Source organism: Pristiophorus japonicus, chromosome 16 (assembly GCF_044704955.1).
Source record: "Pristiophorus japonicus isolate sPriJap1 chromosome 16, sPriJap1.hap1, whole genome shotgun sequence".
Lineage (NCBI taxonomy): Eukaryota > Metazoa > Chordata > Chondrichthyes > Pristiophoridae > Pristiophorus > Pristiophorus japonicus.
Window position 1 is genome coordinate 19,802,682 of NC_091992.1, and position 20,801 is coordinate 19,823,482.

Sequence of the window (20,801 nt, forward strand, 5' to 3'; positions counted from 1 at the left end):
AGTAACAAAGGCAAAAACCCCAGAATCATTAAGAAACAGTTAGATGTTACTACCAGGCGGGTACTTCAGGGGCATTCTGGAGAGATTAATTCAATTGGGTCGATTGTCCTGTCCCATCCACAATTATTATAATCTCTGATTGATAGCAAACTGCAAATGAATGGGAATTGGAAAATTGGTTTCACTTACTGAGGGAGTGCTGCACAGTCAGAGGTGCTGTCTTTAGGATGAAATGTTAACCCGAGGCCCCATCTAGGTATTGGTTCCATTACAATCACTGAGGATATTCTTGGGGGAAACATACCCACAATTATAAAGTCTAATCCATCTTCCTACTTGTCAATGTGTCCTGTTCTACTTTTTTAGATGAATATTGCTTATCTTTCCTTTTTGATTTGTTTGTATGTACAGACCTGCGGAAGCAGGCACGGCAGCTGGAGAACGAACTCGATTTGAAATTGGTATCCTTCAGCAAACTCTGCACAAGTTATAGTGGTACCACTACACGAGATGGGCGACGCGACAGGTATAGGTACTACACAGCAATCTTTTTGTCTTTGTTTTACTACTCGTTCCTGAGCCCTCAAAAATCTTTGTTTTTCTAACTATTGGAGATATTAATTGAATTTTTGAAATTACAACTAACTTAATTTTAAAACTTTAGAAATTATACTCTGATGTCTGAAACCTAATTTTAAGGTTCTTGAAGTATTTCTATTGATTGCTATAAATTATTGTCAGAAACGAAGCAGCACTTGAGAAAAAATATAGGAACGTGGTATTTTCTTTCCTAATATTAACCAATATTTCAACAAACTTGTTACAATTCGATTTCTAACTGTTCGCGGTTTACAATATAAAACAACAACTTGTATTTATATAGCGCCTTTAAGGTAGTAAAATATCCCAAGGTGCTTTGCAGGAGTATTATAAGACAAAAAAATTTGACACCGAGCCACGTATGAAGAAATTACGGCAGATGACCAAAAGCTTAGTCAAAGAGGTAGGTTTTTTAAGGAGCGTCTTAAAGGAGGAAAGCAAGGGGGGTGGGTGGGGGGGGATATGGAGAGGATGGGGGGCTGGATGATTGGGGGGGGATGATGATTGCGGGGGATGGGTGGGGGGATGGGGGGGATGATGATGATATGGGGGTGGGTGGGGTGGTGGGGGGATGGAGGCTGGAGGAGATTAGAGACTGGGAGGGGCGAGGCCATGGAGGGATTTGCAAACATGCATGAGAATTTTGAACTTGAGACTTTGCTTAACCGGAGTTGCTTAATCAAGAGCCAATGTAGGTCAGTGAGCACAGGGGTGATGGGTGAATGGAACTTGGTGCGAGTTAGGATACGAACTGCCGAGTTTTGGATGACCTCAAGTTTGCGTAGGGTAGAATGTGGGAGGCCTGCCAAGAGTGCGTTGGAGTAGTCAGGTCTCGAGGTAACAAAGGCATGGATGAGTGTTGCAGCAGATGAGCTGAGACAGAGGTGGAGATGGGCAATGTTAGAGGCTGAAATAGGCGGTCTTAATTATGCCACGCCGGAAGCTTATTTCAGGGTCAGATATGACACCAACGTTGCGAACAGTCTGGTTCAGCCTCAGACAGATGCTAGGGAGAGGGCTGGAAATGGTGGCTAGGGAACGGAGTTTGGGGCGGGGACCAAAGACAATGGCTTCGGTGTTCCCAATATATACTTGAAGAAAATTTCTGCTCATCATTACTGAATGTTGGACAAGCAGCCTGACAATTTAGAGACCGCGGAGGGGTTGAGAGAAGTAGTGAGATAGAGTTGAGTATCGTCAGCGGACATGTGGAAACTGACGCCATGTTTTCGGATTTTGTCACCAAGATGAGAATATAGATGAGAAATAGGAGGGGGCCGAGGATAGATCCTTGGGGGACACTGGAGGTAACGATGCGGGTGTAGGAAGAGAAGCTTTTACAGGTGATTTTCTGGTTACGATTAGATAGATGAGAATGGAACCAGGCGAGTGCAGTCCCACACAGCTGGACGATGGTGGAGAGGCGTTGGATATGGATAGAGTGGTCAACCGTGTCAAAGGCTGCAGGCTGGTTGAGAAGGACGAGGAGGGATAGTTTACCTTTGCCACAGCCACAAAGGATGTCATTTGTGACTTTGATGAGAGCCGCTTCGGTTCTGTGGCAGGAGCGGAAACAAGATTGAAGGGATTCAAACATGGAGTTCCGGGAATGATGGGCACGGATTTGGGAGGCGACAACACGTTCAAGGACTTTGGAGAGGAAAAGGAGGTTGGAGATGGGGCAGTAGATTGTAAGCACAGTGGGGTGAAGGGTTGTTTTTTTGAGGAGAGGGGTGATGATGGCAGATTTGAAGAAGAGGGGGACAGTACCTGAGAACAGAGAACCGTTAACGATGTCGGCTGACATGGGAGCAGGAAAAGAAAGTTGCGTGGTCAGCAGTTTAGTGGGAATAGGGTTAAGGGAGCAGGAAGTGGGTCTCATGGAAAAGATAAGCTTGGAGAGGTCAAGAGGGGGAGATCAGGGAGAAACTGGAGAAAGATGCAAGCTCAGGGCTAGGGCAGGGGGGAGCCTTAGAGGAAGTTTGGAATATACTTTATTGTCATAGTTCAGTCACAGATAGAGACAGCAAGATTTGCATCTTTCTATGATTTAGCCTTTAGGCTTAAGATTTATAACAGCAGGTGTCCAAGTTGAAATTCTATTGATACTTTTAATTTGCAGTATCTCTCAGAACTATTTTGAGCATGCCTTCTATCACTGTGCAACTATCTATTCCCAATGTTCATCAATAATGCAATGTTACCACACATTCTGTTTTTACACACTCCCCTCCAATAACAGATGTGAGGAGCTCATGGACTACTTTGTGTCAAAGATTGAGACCATCTGATCAGCTGCCTCTGCCAGTTCCCTTCCCGTCCCTAACCACTGACTCCATCCCTCTCCCTCGCATCAATGTGAGGGCGAACAAGACTGTTCGCAACATAGATGTCATATTTGACCCTGAAATGAGTTTCCAGCCACATATCCGCGGCATCACTAAAACCGCATTTTTCCACCTCCGTAACATTGCTCGCCTCCGCCCCTGCCTCTTCTGCTGCTGAAACCCTCACTCATGCCTTTGTTACCTCTAGACTTGACTACTCCAATTCACTCCTGGCTGGTCTCCCACATTCCACACTACGTAAGCTTGAAATTATCCAAAACTCAGCAGTCCATGTACTAACCTGCACCAAGTCAAAATCACCCATCACTCCTGTGCTTTCGGACCTACATTGGCTCCCAGTTAAACAATGCCTCGATTTCAAAATTCTCATCCTTGCTTACAAATCACTCCATGGACTTGCCCCTCCCTATCTCTCTCATCTTTTTCATCCTCACAATCCCACAAGATGTCTGCGCTCCTCAAACTCTGGCCTCTTGAACATCCCTCATTATAACTGCTTGACCATCGGTGGACGTCCCTTAAGCTGCCTGGGCCCTAAGCTCTGGACCTCCCTCCCTAAACCCCTCTGCCTCTCTACCTCTCTACCTCTCTTTCCTCCTTTTAAGATGCTGGTTAAAACCTACCTCTTTAAACAAGCTTTTGATCATTTGCCTTAATTTCTTTTGTGCTCGGTGTCAAATTTATCTGTTTGTAACACTGTTGTGAAGTGCCTTGGGACATTTTACTACGTTAAGGGCACTATATAAATAAAAGTTATTATCATTATTACATACCGGGTACTCGCACCTATTAAAAGCTCCTTAACAAAATTAATTTGCCCCAGAAAATAAAAACACATTTTTCTTTCTCCCTTTTCAGCCAATTACCTTCAGAATTAATTTCAGAAGTGGGAAACGTGCATTATTTTTCCCTCTCCTCTCTAGCATTGAGAAATTAACCAATTGTAGTGCCCGTGACACTGTCCGAATTGAAATGAGTTAGCCCAACACAGGCCAGGGATTGAATCTGGGTCCTTCCTGGACATTGTTGCTCAGCTAGTCATTGCGTTAACCAGCTAAACCATCCGGGAAACATGTAAAATGTTTTATTTTTAAATTGCACAATGCTGACTCCTTAGTTCCTGCTTTCAACACCTAACTTAGGCTAATTGATTCTCAGCATGTAGGGAATACCATGAGTTGCTGGGCAAGGAGAATTTTATTGGGAGAAAGACTATCGTGATAAATTAACCTTATTCAGTGATCATTTGATCCTAATCATATAGCGCAGATTGAATTAAATTTGGTAGTATTGCACCTTTCAATTCACTGTGACCATTAGCTGGTCTCGTTGGTCCTTGCGGAAACTGTTATGTAGAATTCTATCACTGGATTGCATCCAGTTTTTATGTCCTTGTATTCCACAACAAGTATTGAACCTATTTTCCATCGCTTGATGCTGGATTTTTTCAGCCCTTGGTATTGTGTGTAGGGCTTAAAATTAGGGATTGCATTGTGGTCAGGGAATGTGGCACTGCTGTCAGCAGTCATTAGTGGTGCATTTGACGATGAAAGTGATACTTGTGTAGTTTGTTACCAGTGTATACTGCCAACTTTGGTCTGTTTCTTTAGTCGCCTCACTAATGATAAAGATGACCAGTAAGTTATTACAGTGCATTCTAGTTCATAGTACAGACCAGTGCGCTGTAAAAGCAATCAGATATAAGCAAGTTTGAAGTCATTTCTGTGCAACAACATGTCCAATTTCTTCCCCAGCTGTAGTGATGCAAGGTAAATTGGCAGCCCGTGGATCTGCTTCTTAACCAATAAGTTGGAGAGGTTTAGCAAGAGAATTCCAGAGGGCAGGGGAAGCATCACTGGAAGATTGGCCTCCTATGGTAGAGTGGAGAAACAGAATCAGCACTAGTTCAGCATCAGAGGAGATTAGGGTTGAAAATAGGATGGATGTTGGTAAAAGATTCCTAAGTAGGTGGCAACTTTTAATGCACCCTGATTCCACTAAAATGCTATATTGCAAAATGGGAATCATAGAATTTTCTTCATCCCCCCGCCCCTCACCCCACATAAATGTTCACTCTTTTCCCCTCTTCCCTCGGAGGCAGCGACTCATGCATGCTGAATTGCAGTTTCACAGGCACCAGTAGTCTTATAGAGCCCTTCTGAGTGGCCAACAGTGCTTAGGTATTTCAGCCACTAGTGCCATCATACCCTCACCCACTCTTTCCAGCAGGCCTTGTTGAATCAGGGATTGAGACTTTAACTCCCCACTCCTTGCCCAGGACTCGGAGGCCAAATAAAACACAACATAAGAAATAAGAGCAGGAGTAGTCTATGCGGCCCCTCGAGCCTGCTCCGCCATTTAATATGATCATGGCTGATCCGATCATGGACTCGGGTCCACTTCCCTGCCTGCTCCCCATAATTCCTTATTCCCTTATCGGTTAAGAAACTGTCTATCTCTGTCTTAAATTTATTCAATGACCCAGCTTCCACAGCTCTCTGAGGCAGCGAATTCCACAGATTTACAACCCTCCGAGAGAAGAAATTCTTCCTCATCTCAGTTTTAAATGGGCGGCCCCTTATTCTAAGATCATGCCCTCTAGTTCTAGTCTCCCCCATCAGTGGAAACATCCTCTCTGCATCCACCTTGTCAAACCCCCTCATAATCTTATACGTTTCGATAAGATCGCCTCTCATTCTTCTGAATTCCAATGAGTACTATCTCAGCTTCCCTTACTGGGATAAGCTGGCTCAGCACAAACCAGGGATCAAGCCTGGGATCTTTCTGGTCTGTATGGCTTGGTACTGCACTGGTTGGTGCATTTACTCACTCAGCCACTTCAAATTTTCTTTTAAGTGTTGTATATTATTCACAACATTTCAAAAGTCATTGAAAACTGCTTTGTCAACCTTTTTAGGGAATATCCCATTATAAAATTGTCCGCATTTACCTATTATGCCTGTAGGTGGCACAGTGATTGCGGTTTTCAGTTTTTTGCTTTTCTAATGTTAGTAACATTATAATTCCTTATCTCAGAGACAAACTTCAAATATTGGAACCTCTTCACTGTTGAAAAACCTGTGTCTATTAAAAGTAATAATATTGGCACCTGTATAGTTTTGAACTTTTTCAATGTTGGAAAAAGCAGAGCCTCCTCATTAGATGAAAAATCAGAGAATATTTATTTGAAAAATCTGGGCACACCCCATCCCCCTGAGGAACTTTTCCAATCTCGCTGCCTGTCGAAGTAGTTTTGTTAATCCTTACCCCTGTGCCTTGATCCAATTATTCCTCTGTCCTCCAACCTTTCTTGACCTGAAGACAACATTTGGTCTTGACTATTTATTTGCATTGCCATGGGGGATCAACTATATTGTTAAAGTTTGAAAATAACATTTGTCAATTTTGTTTTGAGTTTGGCTTAGTGGTGGCACTTCTTGGCACTGAATAAGAAGGTTTGTCTCCCAGACTTAAGACATTAAATCAAGGCCTCATCTCCCTGTTCACAAGGACATAAAAGATCCCATGTTTCCCCAGGCTGGAGAATCTAGATATAGGAATCATTGTCTCAGGATAAGGGGTCGGGATTAAGGACTGAGAGGAGGAGACATTTCTTCACTCAGAGGGTTGTGAACCTTTGGAATTCTCTACCCCAGAGGGCCGTGGATGCTCAGTCGATGAGTATATTCAAGTCAGAGATAGAAAGATTTTTGGACACTAAGGGAATCAAGGGATACGGGGTTAGGGTGGGAAAGTAGAGTTGAGGTTGAAGATCAGCCATGATCTTATTGAACGGTGGAGCAGGCTCAAGGGGCCATATGGCCTACTCCTGCTCCTAATTCTTATGTTTTTATCAAAATGTAAATTAAAACTTTTTCAGGTGGCACATTATGGTGTAATACCAGAACATTTAATTCTCAAGAAAAATAATCTATGTTTATGACTAATATCTGGTTCATGCCATGTTAAACAGATTTTGCTGTAGTTTGTAGACTGCCCCATTCGAAGTGTTTATATTTGTACAGGTGAAAATTATATTTTTCCCCTCTCAGAATTTCAATGGAGTTAAGCACAAGTGTGAAAATATTTAATTATGTTTTTGCTTAATAACATTTTGGTTTTGATGTGAGAAATGTGCAGCATATTGTCCACAATAGGAGATGATGCCTGTCGTCTCCAGAAAATGCCAACATTTGCAACTGTACATCTGTCAGTCCCTGTGGTTACAGTTCTGCTGGCCTGAGCAAATGGATTGCATTGCAAAATCAATATACTGGTCAGCAAATCTGCTAGTTTACATGTTCAAGATGTATTTTTTTGTCTAGTTTTTAAAACAAATATATTAACATTCACAGAATCCTCGAAGTTTATAGCACAGGCAGTGTTCCATTACACCTGGTCTTAGAGTTATCCACATAGTTTCATTCCTCTGTTCCTACCCGTTTTCTTTTTGTTTCTTTTGAAACATATATATAATTTTTTTGTAATTGTTTTTCTTTTTGATGTGATTAAAATTGAATACAGCAAACAAGTGATAGATGTCCATTTGCACGTTCTCCAGATGATTTGGCACTTCCATTAACACTTCAATGCTGTCAGCAACGCATTGTCTGTGTGCATTGCAAAGTTTCAGTAAGGCACCACGTCAATGTAAAGTAATGCTTCTCGTTCAAATTTTTTGTGCTTCAAGACTATTTTGTAAATAAAAATTGGAATAAATATTTGCATTTGTTCTACCCTATAGACTGGTGCAGAACAGAATTGCATTGAACAGGAAAAATAGCAGTGTCTGCTTAATTATAATTTCAGAATGCTTTAGCAATTTCTTGCTACACGGACTTTCAAGTTTTTCTTTAACTGCAGGCATGTTGAAATTTAATATACCTTGAGTCACTATTTTCAGTTTTATATAGGATCTTCATCAGCTGTAGCAAAATTCAAATACCAGGTCAGCTAGCATCCCAGTTCATAAACTAATCCTTTGACAGCTGCATTTTAAATAATTGCCATTTATACTATATCCTGCATGTGTATGTCAGCTGAAGGAACAGTGCAAACAAAGATAAATCTCTGTCTATACAGCAAACAGTTATCCTGCAGATTCTCTAGAGGAGCCTATAGAATAACATTTTTTAAACTGTGTGTATATTTTTTCATTTTCTGATATCGACATCGCTGACAAAGATCAGCACTTATTGCCCATCCCTATTTTCTCTTGTGAAGGTGGTGGTAGTGAACCATCTTTTGGAACCACTTCAGTAAGTAAAAAAGGAGGGAGAGAGAAAACAGGGAATTATAGACCGATTAGCCTGACATCGGTAGTGGGGAAAATGTTGGAATCAATTATTAAGGATAAAATAGCTGCGCATTTGGAAAGTAGTGACAGGATTGGTCCAAGTCAGCATGGATTTATGAAGGGGAAATCATGCTTGACAAATCTTCTAGAATTTTTTGAGGATGTAACTAGTAGAGTGGACAAGGGAGAACCAGTGGATGTGGTATATTTTGACTTTCAAAAGGCTTTTGACAAGGTCCCACACAAGAGGTTGGTGTGTAAAATTAAAGCACATGGTATTGGGGGTAATGTATTGACGTGGATAGAGAACTGGTTGGCAGACAGGAAGCAAAAAGTAGGAATAAACTTGTCCTTTTCAGAATGGCAGGCAGTTGACTAGTGGGGTACCGCAAGGTTCAGTGCTGGGACCCCAGCTATTTACAATATACATTAATGATTTAGACGAAGGAATTGAATGTAATATTCCAAGTTTGCAGATGACACTAACCTGGGAGTCAGTGTGAACTGAGAGGAGGATGCTAAGAGGCTGCAGGGTGACTTGGACAGGTTAGATGAGTGGGCAAATGCATGGCAGATGCAGTATAATGTAGATAAATGTGAGGTTATCCACTTTGGTGGCAAAAACAGGAAGGCAGAATATTATCTGAACGGTGACAGATTAGGAAAAGGGGAGGTGCACCGAGACCTGGATGACATGGTACATCAGTCATTGAAAGTTGGCATGCAGGTACAGCAGGCGATGAAGAAGGCAAATGGCATGTTCGCCTTCATAGCGAGAGGAATTGAGTATAGGAGCAGGGAGGTCTTACTGCAGTTGTACAGGGCCTTGGTGAGGCCACACCTTGAGTATTATGTGCAGTTTTGGTCTCCTAATCTGAGGAAGGACATTTTTGCTATTGAGGGAGTGCAGCGAAGGTTCACCAGACTGATTCCTGGGATGATAGGACTGACATATGAAGAAAGACTGGATTTACTAGGCTTATATTCACTGGAATTTAGAAGAATGAGAGGAGATCTCTTAGAAACGTGTAAAATTCTGACGGGACTGGACAGGTTAGATGCAGGAAGAATGTTCCCGATGTTGGGGAAGTCCAAAACCAGGGGTCACAGTCTAAGGATGAGGGATAAGTCATTTAGAACCGAGATGAGGAGAAACTTCTTCACTCAGAGAATTGTGAACCTGTGGAATTTTCTACCACAAAGTTGTTGAGGCCAGTTTGTTAGATATATTCAAAAGGGAGTTAGATGTGGCCCTTACGGCTAAAGGGATCAAGGGGTATGGAGAGAAAGCAGGAATGGGGTACTGAAGTTGCATGATCAGCCATGATCATATTGAATGGTGGTGCAGGCTTGAAGGGCCAAATGGCTTACTCCTGCATCTATTTTCTATGTTTCTAGTGAAGATACTCCCACAATGCTGTTAGGGAGTTCCAGGATTTTGACCCAGCGACAATGAAGGAATGGCGATTTATGTCAAAGTCGGGATGTTATGTGACTTGGAGCACAACTTTGAGTTGGTGTTCCCATGCACCAGCTGCCCTTGTCCTTCTAGGTGGTGGAGGTTATAGTTTGGGAGGTGCTGCCAAAGAAGCCGTGGCAAGCTGCTGCAGTGCATCGTGTAGATGTTACACACTGCAGCCATGGTATGCCGGTGGTGGAGGGAGTGGATGTTTAAGCTGGTGGATGGGATGCCAATCAAGCGGGTTACTTTGTCCTAGATGGTATCAAGCTTCTTGATTGTTGTTACAGCTGTACCCATCCAGGCAAGTGGAGAGTATTTCATCTCACTCCAGATTTGTGCTTTGTAGGTGGTGAAGATATTTTTGGGAGTCAGGAAGTGACACACACTCTGACCTGCTCTAGTAGCCATGGCATTTATGTGGTTGGTTCAATTCAGTCTCTGGTCAGTGGTGATCCCCCCAGGATGTTGATGGTAATGCCATTGCATGTCATGGGGACGTGGTCAGACTCTTGTGTCTGTATTCTCTTAAATAACATTTCTGAGTGATACACGATATTATTAAAATTAACCCATTTCAAGCTTAACTTGAAAAATGTCAAACTATTTTACAAGCTGTTCAATCAACATGTGTGAAGGTGCCTGCATAAGTTAAAGCAATGATTGATTTCTTCTTGGGAAGCCTCCAGTTGCCCATAAATGGTTCTTCATCGAATAAATTTGTGCTGCTTAAGTATTTTGAAATTTAAATAGGTTCTCTAAAGGCATATCCATCCTTAACTGCTCGTGTTTCTTTGCACTGGAGGTAGAAAATACCAGGCTCATTTTTGCCTAACTTAGCGAAGTGGTGTTTCTCATAATAAGTATAAAGTTAGGAAAAATTGTGCAGCTGATGAATATTTCATAAAGCCAAGTATTTTAAATCTTTTAAGAGTGGGCTTAACCACCTTTTTGATCAACTGAACACCCTATATTTTTTCTGACGGTTGAACTTATTTCCTTAAATAAAGTAAATATTTCATGCAAAAAGTCTGAACACTAATAAATGATTTAACGACTCAAAATTCCACCTGTTCAATGCATTTCATTTCCTAGGTCAACAAAGTTATTTTTACTGTTCACATACTTGGGTGGATTAATGAAATTAGTATTTTAGTGGCACTGCGCAGCAATTTATATACGGTCCTACTTTTTTCTTGTATTATTGTGCTAGTTATGTTTTTCTTTTCACCTTTTTAGTTCTGATACAACACCGCTTCTTAATGGATCGAGCCAGGACAGGATGTTTGAGACAATGGCTGTGGAAATAGAACAGCTGCTGGCCAAGGTGAACCTAAACCTCCAGTCAAATATTGCTATAATGATCGCTTGTTATGAGTAGTTCCAGTCTCTACAGCATTGCAATGCCAATTTTTATGGGACTATTGTTGTATCGTTGCACAGCCCTCGTGCAATACTAGAACTGATTGCTATCAATAAGATGATTGAAGCAGCTAAAATGCAGTGTAGGCTGTGCTACTGTGCTTCTCCAGGGCCCCTGCAGTGTCGAAACACTCCAAAGATCAAAATCCAGCTGTATCACTATGCATTGTTGTGTTTCTCCTCTGTGATGCCATCAAGGTTCTCCTTGTTATCCATTGCATAAACATGGGAGCCACACATTGTCCTTTGCCATTTATGTGTTACGCACTTGAGGCCTTATTTAGGCTGCATACAGTGACACCACTGTTGCCGGACTGAAAGGAGATGATTGGATAATTCTCCCATCAACCACGCCTGGAGACTGTACTGCCCTAAGTGGCTGGGATTGATTTTACGCACACAGTTTGTATTATGTAACTATCCTCCACTCCAGGCATTTTGCTGGAGAAATAATCAATTTGTACAATGTAAAATAAGTACCATATAGCATTCGCGTAGTGCACTAACAGCTCTTTAAACATAAGAAATAGGAGCAGGAGTAGGCCATTTGACCCCTCAAGCCTGCCCCTTGAGCCTGCTCTGCCATTTAATAAGATCATGGCTGATCTGATCATGGGCTCAGCTCCACTTCCCCGCCCGCTCCCCATAACCCTTTATTCCCTTATCGCTCAAAAATCTGTCTATCTCCGCCTTAAATATGTTCAATGACCCAGCCTCCACAGCTCTCTGGGGCAGAGAATTTCACAGATTTATAATTCCCTGAGAGAAGAAATTCCTCCTCATCTCAGTTTTAAATGGGCAACCCCTTATTCTGAGACTATACCCCCTAGTTTTAGTTTCCCCCCGTGAGTGGAAATATCCTCTCTGCATCCACCTTGTTGAGCCCCCTCATTATCTTATATGTTTCAATAAGAACACCTCTCATTCTTCTGAACTCCAATGAGTATAGGCCCAACCTACTCAACCTATCTTTAAATTCCCTTTGAGTAACTTGTAGTTATAACAAAATGTTTTAACCTGTTAACTTTTTTTTAAATGAGGAGAAAGGTCAAAGCTTGTCTGTACAGTTATAATGATTTGAATAAGTGATATAAAACAAACCACATGGTCGGAATCTTTTTTGAAAAATCTGACGATCCATCGCTGCGGCGATTTTGTTTACATCTTTTCTGCCCCCCCCCACACCTCACCCCGTTCCCAATTCATCACCCAAAATACTATTCTGCTTGATTGCCCCCATGCATCTTTATTCCAATGCAGAGTTCCACGTCATAAATATATGTCCATTTTCGGTTGAAAGCACATCAATATTGTTTCACGTGCTGAGCAGAGACGTGAGGCTTGAACAACATTGTACAGATGTAAAGAAAGGCCAACATTACCCCTTTTAAAAATTAAACTGTTACAAAGAATTAGAGAAAAATAACTTTTATTTATATAGAACCTTATCACATCTCTCAGGAAAAAAAACAACGCACTTCACATATAATGAAATTGCTTTTATGCAAACATTTTGTGCATAGCAATGTCCCACAAACAATAATGAGGTTAGTGACCGGTTAATCTGTTTTTGTTGCTGTTGAGAGAGGAGAATGTCCAGCTCTTTGAATACTGTCATGGAATAATGTCCAACAGGCAGACGAACTTCATTTTCACATCTCTTCCCTGCCCCTCTGACAGTACAGCCCTCTGTATTGGAGCGTCAACCTAGTTTCGTATGCTGAAGTTCTGGAGTGCAACTTGAACCCGTGATTCTGACTCTTAAGATAAGAATGCTACCAAATGAGTCAATGCAATGCTTTCGGATTAGGTTAATTTGAATAGCTTTGCGCAAAAAAAAAATCATCCTTTTCATTGAGAGTTAACTGCGAGAGCCATTGGGACTTAGCTGGGAGAAATTGTTGAAGCTGATTGGGTGTGAGGTGAACTCACTTACATAATGTACTGTTTGTTGAGGTTGTGAAGCCTCTTTGCTCCTGCTTTTACACAGTAACCATGGACAAGAAGGACTCCGTGACACTCTGACCAGACCACCAGGAGATGTCCACAAGTGACCCATGGATGAGTCCATGTAATTACTCCATGATTTTGTTTTCCTGTACCCAACTAGCGCCCCTCTCATCCATCCCCACATCAGTATGGCTGCAATAGGAATTCACCTTTACACCTGCATTTGCACAGTTGAATATTTTAGGTGAATGGATATCTGACTGCTGGCATTAGCAGTGAACTTGGAAGTATGTTACTTGTCTGTATTCTTAACAGGGATGGTGCACCAAGTGGCGTGCCTAAAAAGGAGAGGGAAAACGAAAACAAGTATTGAAAACAAAGATGTACTGATATGAAATTCTATGGCACTGCCTTTATTCTTTGTATAGACATGTTTCAATGTTTTATTCATTTTTGTCTCTAGCTCACGGGAGTAAATGACAAAATGGCAGAGTACACTTCAACCCCTGGCGTTACATCATTGAATGCAGCGCTCATGCACACACTACAACGACACAGAGATATTTTACAGGTAAAAAGAATCTCCATAAAATTGCAATCTGGTCTTAATGTGCAAGTACAAGTATTTTGTTGTTGGAGCATCTCAGGATATGGGGGAGAATATGGCTAAGTTTGTTTTTCTAGTGACAAGGGGCAAGGTTGCCACTCTCCCCCCAAGTAGCTATTATTCATGTAACTCTTGACAGTCAGTATTGGCAGGCTATTCATTGATTAACATTGGGGGAAGGCTAAGATGAATTATAGCTGAGTCTGTCTTGCCTGTATGTGCATACTTCAATCAGGCATCCTGGGTGATCTACCCCTCCCTAAGTTAGGGTCACTGGGGACAATTATATCAAGACCTATCATCACCTTATCATGCCAATTCGCCACTTACTGCAGATACAATGTGGCGATATTCTTAGTCTGTGTGCTTCAGCTACTCATTGGATAAATTGGGTAAGACTTTGGGAGAGCCTGGGCAGAGGTTTGAGGGGGAAATTATGTAAAATTAAGTTCTACAATAAAATTGACAACAATCTGAGGGGAAAAAAAATCTTCTAGGCCCTCAATTAGATCTGGAGGCACAAATAGTGCAGTAAATGAACAGGAAAGTGAGTACCAAAATTTGATTGTGCAAAGAGGTGAGTTTAAGGAATGATGGTGAGATAGATTTTAAATCTGGGGAAATGGGTTAGGAATTGATGCGTCTCGGGGTGGAGTAACTAACTGATGGATGTTAATTCTGTAGTGATATTTTTATTTTCTATATAAGCTGACTGTTCTGTTACTGAGCATTACGTTCCAATATGACAACAAAAGAAGGGTAATCAAATGGACACTTACTGTACATAAAGATTTTATATCTTTATGCAATTTATCCTCAGTTATATATAGCTTTGATTTAATCTTTCTATATTTTAACTGCACTTTCAGTTCCGTCACTTAACAAATTTATTTAGATGGAAATTAATGGTTTCTTTATCACTGATCTTAATTTGCAGACAAAATATATTCAGAAGCTGCACTACCCACATATGCACATTCTAGTTGCAACTTCCCTCAAGATGTAAAAACTATTATAAAATGAACTATGATGAAACCTAGATCTATTAAATAAACTAATGCAGTATTTTGTCATTGCAGGTAAATGAAAAATCGTGAAAAGACTCATACAGAGGAAACTCAATATTAATATAATGTATTCAAATATTTTTTAACTAAGGGTACCAAAAAGTTTAAACAAACTTTTGCATTGATTCGGTGTAATCTCACACATAAAACAATGCTCAAACGAATCCAACAAGATTCAAACTTTTTCATACTTTTAACTCAAAGACTGCCTTAAAGCTACATCTCTTCCTCCCTTCCTTTTATAGGCTTTACGTAACCAAATTTCAAATTTACAGCCCCTCTGGCTGTTGTGGACACTTGCAAGCAGATAATGTTCACTAGTGGAACCATTTTCAGCAGCAAAAGGAAGGCAGGAAGAGATGCATTTTGAGGGAAGTTTCAACCAGAGTGTGCATATGCTGGTATGCAGCTTCTGAATATATTTTGTCTTCAAATTAAGATCGGTGATAAAGAAACCATTAATTTCCATCTAAATAAATTTGTTAAGTGACGGAGCTGAAAGTGTAGTTAAAATATAGAAAGATTAAATCACAGCTATATATAAATGAGGATAAATTGCATGTCATGAAGATTTAATGCAGTAGTCTAAACTGTTAATTGAGTGATAAATAACGTCAGTTAGAGGTTGGATGTACAGATGTCAACCTTAGCAAAAAATAAACGGTGACTGAAAGCTGCTGATTAATAGCTTCCCAAGACACAGACTTTTTGCATTTTAATTAGGCACTGTTGTGAGAACAGGGTGGTAACCCATTAAAAGGTTGGAAATAATGTGCCTCATCTTTTTATAAAACTCTGCACTATCCATTCATTATAAATTCAATTTCACAAAATGATAGCTTCACAATAAAATACCACAGCTTTAGATGATTCGTTTCTCTTGGGAACCATATTCAAATTAACGAAGGTATCCCGCAATTCTGTTAACTTCATAGTGGAAGGCAATGGGTTTTTTTTTGCGTATTCTGTATAATAAAGTTGAAGTAAACCGAAGGTTAACACAGATTTTAATTGGTTTGGTTTATGAGGTAAAAACCGAACTGCCCAATAGATTAATATTTTTGTAAATGTTAGTTGTTAAAGTATTGAAGTTTCCTAATTTCAGAATATTGTGAAATGTTAAAGAGAAACATTACTTTGAGCCGGGTAATGGCTGTACAGAAAAGTCAATCCTTTATCCTCGTGTCTGGGAGGAGAGATTCAAAAATGTTACTCACTTTGGAGTTGACTAGAGACCAGCTATATCTGCTTTTGCAGCCAGAAGTTTGCTGACGTGTGGTGTTCCATTGGCTTGCAGATTGTTTTGTGACTGAATTTATTTGATCATTTTGGAGTTCTGGGATTTACATCCAGGACTGGAAAGAATCCTGATGGACAATCCTATGAAAACAGCCACTGGACCCATCACCTACATCACTGTCTTCCAGACAGCAGGCCTGATGTGGCTGATATCCAGCCAGCTGCCAGTATTACAATCTACTGATAAATCATTTTTGGGGGCTGAAAGTTTGAACTGTCCAATAGTTATAATTAAGCAATGTAAATAACAGGAAAGTGGGAATATAGGGCTAGACTTTCATATATCCTCCCATTTAACCGCTGAGATTGAGTTTACCGCCCATATTTGATTATAAATGGAAACTAACGGCCAATTATCGTCCACTTATCGCCGGCGTAACTTTCGGCATACAATTAACACTGGGAATTTGCTGAAACTACTGCCCATATTTTTAAAAATAAAATCTGACATCACTCGTGCACTACCCAGAAGACTGTTTATAATGGAAACTAATGCCCAAATATTGCCCAAATTTTCGCTGAGCGCTACTTTCGGCATTTCGCCCATACAGCGCTTAAAAGAGTTGTCAGATAATTTGAATTAAGTGACTGAATTACAAGTAGTCTGTAATAAATTTGGACATTTCTCCTCACAAAGTAAGGGATTGACATTTTAAGCTGGTTATGTTTGGGTACATTGAATATGTTCCGATTGTCCATAACATTTTCCACTGCAGTATATAACATAGGGTAGATAGAGAGAAACTATTCCTGCTGGTTGGGGAATCTCGGACTAGGGGCCATAGCCTAAAAATTAGAGCCAGGCCTTTCAGGTTAGAATGTTAGGAACCACTTCTACACAAAGGGTAGTATGAGTTTAAAACTCTCTTCCGCAGATGGCAGTTGATACTGAGTCAATTGTTAATTTTAAATCTGAGATTGATAGAATTCTGTTCACCAAAGGTATTAATGGATATGGGGAAAAGGCTGATTGATACATGGAGTTAGTTCACAGATCAGCCATGATCTCATTGAATGATGGAACAGGCTTGAGGTGCTAAATGGCCTACTCCTAATCCTTTGTTCCTAATTTAACAACTTGCAAGTCTTGATGGGTTACACGGAAACATTTGGGACTTGGTTCCAGTCATTGCTTTGCCCTATCCAAGGCAGCTGTTTGGATGGTTAGAATGAAATCCCCAGTGTGGCTCTGGTATTTTTAATTTGTGGAGTGAATCATAATGTTGGCCTAATTCAGTCTTATGTAAGCCAGTTTTATATTACATTTAATTTTCTAATTCAAACACAAAAGAAGTGCAATAGCACTATTTTTATAAGAAATCACAATGTCTTTGACACCTACATAATTAAGACCTGTGTGCTTTGGCCAACAAATATGCTGTTGATTATTTTTGTAGTGAAGAGATAGATTGAACGAATAAAATTGTCAATGTAGATAGAAACAACTGGATAACCATGTTTCTGTAACTTGGGACTTGTGGTCCTGTGTTGTAGATTTTGCGTTTGCACAAAAAGATTTGTACCATTAGCATTGGCCATGATTTTTGTATCTAATACATATGTCTTTAAAAGGAATATACCCTTTCATTCAAGATGCTAAGCAAAATTCTTTTAAAGAGCTCATCTGAGACCGGGTATGACTTAGATTTGTGGTATAATTATATCCACTAGAATTGCCTAATGCAAAATTTGCTTCATTTTAGCTAAGGCTCTGGATAATTTTTCAATAAAATTGACAATTCTGATCACGGAGGGTTATGTTCAAACTCCAGAAATGTAATTATGTTGTACAGAAATAAATCAGTTGTAGAGACATGTACCTGGTTGGTCTACTGTGCAGATTCCTCAGGAAAATTAATGGATTTAATACAATTTTCTTTTTAATACTTAAAAGGGTTAATGGGATTTAAAATTGCTAGGTCACCAGAGCCAGATGGCCTACCCCAAAAACTACTAAGAATTGTGGGGAGATTTTTGAGCACTGTTTGATGGCAAACTGGATATGGGAGTGGAACTAATTGTATACCTCCTTCAGAGAGTCGGCCGAGGTGAAAGTGTTTGAGAGGGTAAATGGTGAAAGATTATTTCCACTAGTCGGTGAATTGTTGAAAAAGATTTGTACCATTAGCATTGGCCATGATTTTTGCATCCAATACATATATGCCTTTAAAAGGAATATATCCTTTCAGTCAAAATGCTAAGCGGAATTCTTTTAAAGAGCTCATCTGAGACCGGGTATGATTTAGATTTGTGGTACAATTACATCCACTAGAATTGCCTAATGCAAAATTTGCTTCATTTTAGCTAAGGTTCTGGATAATTTTTCAATAAAATTGGCTATTTTGATTCAAAGGCCCACCTTCCATATTTAGATCCATTGCAGGGTTGCTTTCAAATATTCTTAACTACAGAGAATCATAATTGTCATGTTTTCACAAGACTACCAAGGATCCATTTTGTCTTGCCTTTGCGCCTGTTTTCAAAAGTATATTGTGGGAAAGGATGAAAATCAACTTTAAACAGATACCCAATACTGTACATGGAGCATTTCCACTGTTCAATGTTCTGCTCTGTGAAAAGGACTTGTGGATGATCCTGTTAGTGGATTGGTTCTGAACTCATGACAATTATTACAAAATACAGCAGCTGCTTTCAATTTTGTCTTTTTAAGAGAAAAGAAATAGTGGTTGTTGTCTTTGTTATTACATAAATATAATAGCTGCAAATCAAAAGTTTTTGTGCTACTGTTGTCCCTTTTTAGCCAATTTTTTGTCAGATTGGAATTGGTACAAGAAGATAGAATTTTAAGTAGGCCTTATTTTTATGGTCTTATAATAATACAATACAATTGCTAGTGCCAGCTGTAATTTTGGCAGCAGAGGTTGAATAAAAGCCATGCTGCTTCATCTGGGAGTGCTAAACAACCTGAAGTTTCCTTCCCACACCATCCTCTTCTGAAGGCATCAGTATTGGCAGCCATTTTTTTTCCAGCTGTAGACATATTGGCCCAGATATTAGAGAGCTTGGAACGATCCCCGCCCTAAATGGATAGGCTCAATATGCATGTGATCGTGCACCTCGGGCCTCATTAACATCGAGCCGACAAGCCGCACACACCAAATGGGTGTACCCAGGCACTCGTCGGCGATGAGGAAACCAGACTGGCTGTGTTCAGGGCAACCCAACATGGCAGGGGGGCTTCATGCAGCTGTTGGGGCCATTATTTTGAATATGCAAATAGCCAAATGGCATTTTCAGGCGTGGGCCATGGATGCAGTTTCTTATTTTTGCCCAAACCAACGTGGCGGGCAGTGCATTTCCAGCTAATAATGCGTGTCCACTTCCTGCCCGCCATATTGGAGGCTGTTTAGTATTTGAAAAATGGGTGCTGTGCGGGCGAATTTCTAGATCATTGAGTGCTGGGTCCAACTGTGCAAATTAATAATGGGGATTTTCCAATTCCTAATGTATGTAATGTATGTTTCACAGGAGATGCAAGAGGAAATGTAGTTGCATGGATAGATAGTTAGTTCCAACAGTTTAATAGTTTTAATTTTTTTTTAACAGGATTATACACATGAGTTTAATAAAACCAAAGCAAACTTTATTGCAATCCGAGAACGAGAAGACTTGTTGGGATCAGTTCGGAAAGATATTGAGTAAGCAATTGTTGATGAGCGCGGGCATATATAGAACCACTTCCGTACTTTTTGTTACTTTATACGTATGCTACCAAACCATAGCATTAATAGAAGCTTATTGGATCCAAACTAACATGTTGTGATTGTGAATCATTTGAATATATATATTGGCCAAAAAGATTCATTTTTTGTATGTTTTATAATTGTGCTAAAAATCCTTTTAGTAAGCATTGCATTCAAGCAACATTAAATTACTTTGATAATTCACAAGTTTCACTTTCAGTGCTCAATTTATTTTCTCTCTTATTTTAATGAGTTTAACATTAATATGCAATTTAGTAAAACAAAACTAATTAGCTACACTACAGAGACCAATCCATTATTAAAGTAAATTCATTAAATGTAAAATGACTTGTGTTTTCAAGTGTTGAAATATCCATTGACTTAGAACAGTAAGCCCAGGCGAAAATATTAACAGTTTCTTCGTGGTTTTGTAGCTTACTTTATTAAAATATATTTAAATGCTGCCAGATTAAATTTGCTTAAAAATGTAAGGGGATAATAAATACTGTAGTCTGTTGACCAAGTTGAAAAGTAGAATTGAGCTAGGTATGTAAAAATTTTAAAGCGGTAACAAATGTGTGTGTCTGTGGCAACAAGTAATACTCTATCATTTACCTTGGCCATTTTAATAAAGTCTTCATATGGCCAATCTCATAGAATCTTTTGAAGAGGTGGCAGAGTAGACAATAGTAATGCAGTAGATGTAATTTATCTAGATTTTCAAAAGGCCTTCGACAGTGCACTCCAAAATAGACTGATGAACAAGGTCAGAGAATGCATAGTCAGGGGACACAGCCCAAGCAACCCACCCATCCGTCCCTTCAACCAACGTCCCTTCAACCACCGTCTGCCCCACCTGTGACGGAGACTGTAGTCCCACATCAGACTCATCAGTCACCTGAGAACTCATTTTTAGTGCGGAAGCAAGTCATTCTCTACTCCGAGGTACTGCCTGCGAAGAGAAGAATGGATAGCTAGCTGGCTTCAAGACAGAGAGTGGGGGTAAAAGATGGCAGAACGTGGGTAGCGCTATTCCACAAGGATCAGTG

At 40.1% G+C, this 20,801-nt stretch overlaps 1 protein-coding gene across 2 annotated transcripts in view; it reads left to right on the forward strand.

Annotated features, from left to right (window-relative positions):
* Positions 1–20,801, forward strand: part of gosr1 (golgi SNAP receptor complex member 1) — a 120,783-nt gene that overhangs the window by 13,049 nt on the left and 86,933 nt on the right. The window contains exons 2-5 of one of the 2 annotated variants that reach the window (XM_070858074.1): positions 412–532; positions 10,943–11,030; positions 13,539–13,646; positions 19,616–19,707. In XM_070858074.1, coding sequence (XP_070714175.1) covers positions 412–532; positions 10,943–11,030; positions 13,539–13,646; positions 19,616–19,707 — 409 coding nt within the window. The remainder of the gene's footprint in view (positions 1–411; positions 533–10,942; positions 11,031–13,538; positions 13,647–19,615; positions 19,708–20,801) is intronic. The other variant, XM_070858075.1, reaches the window with a different exon arrangement.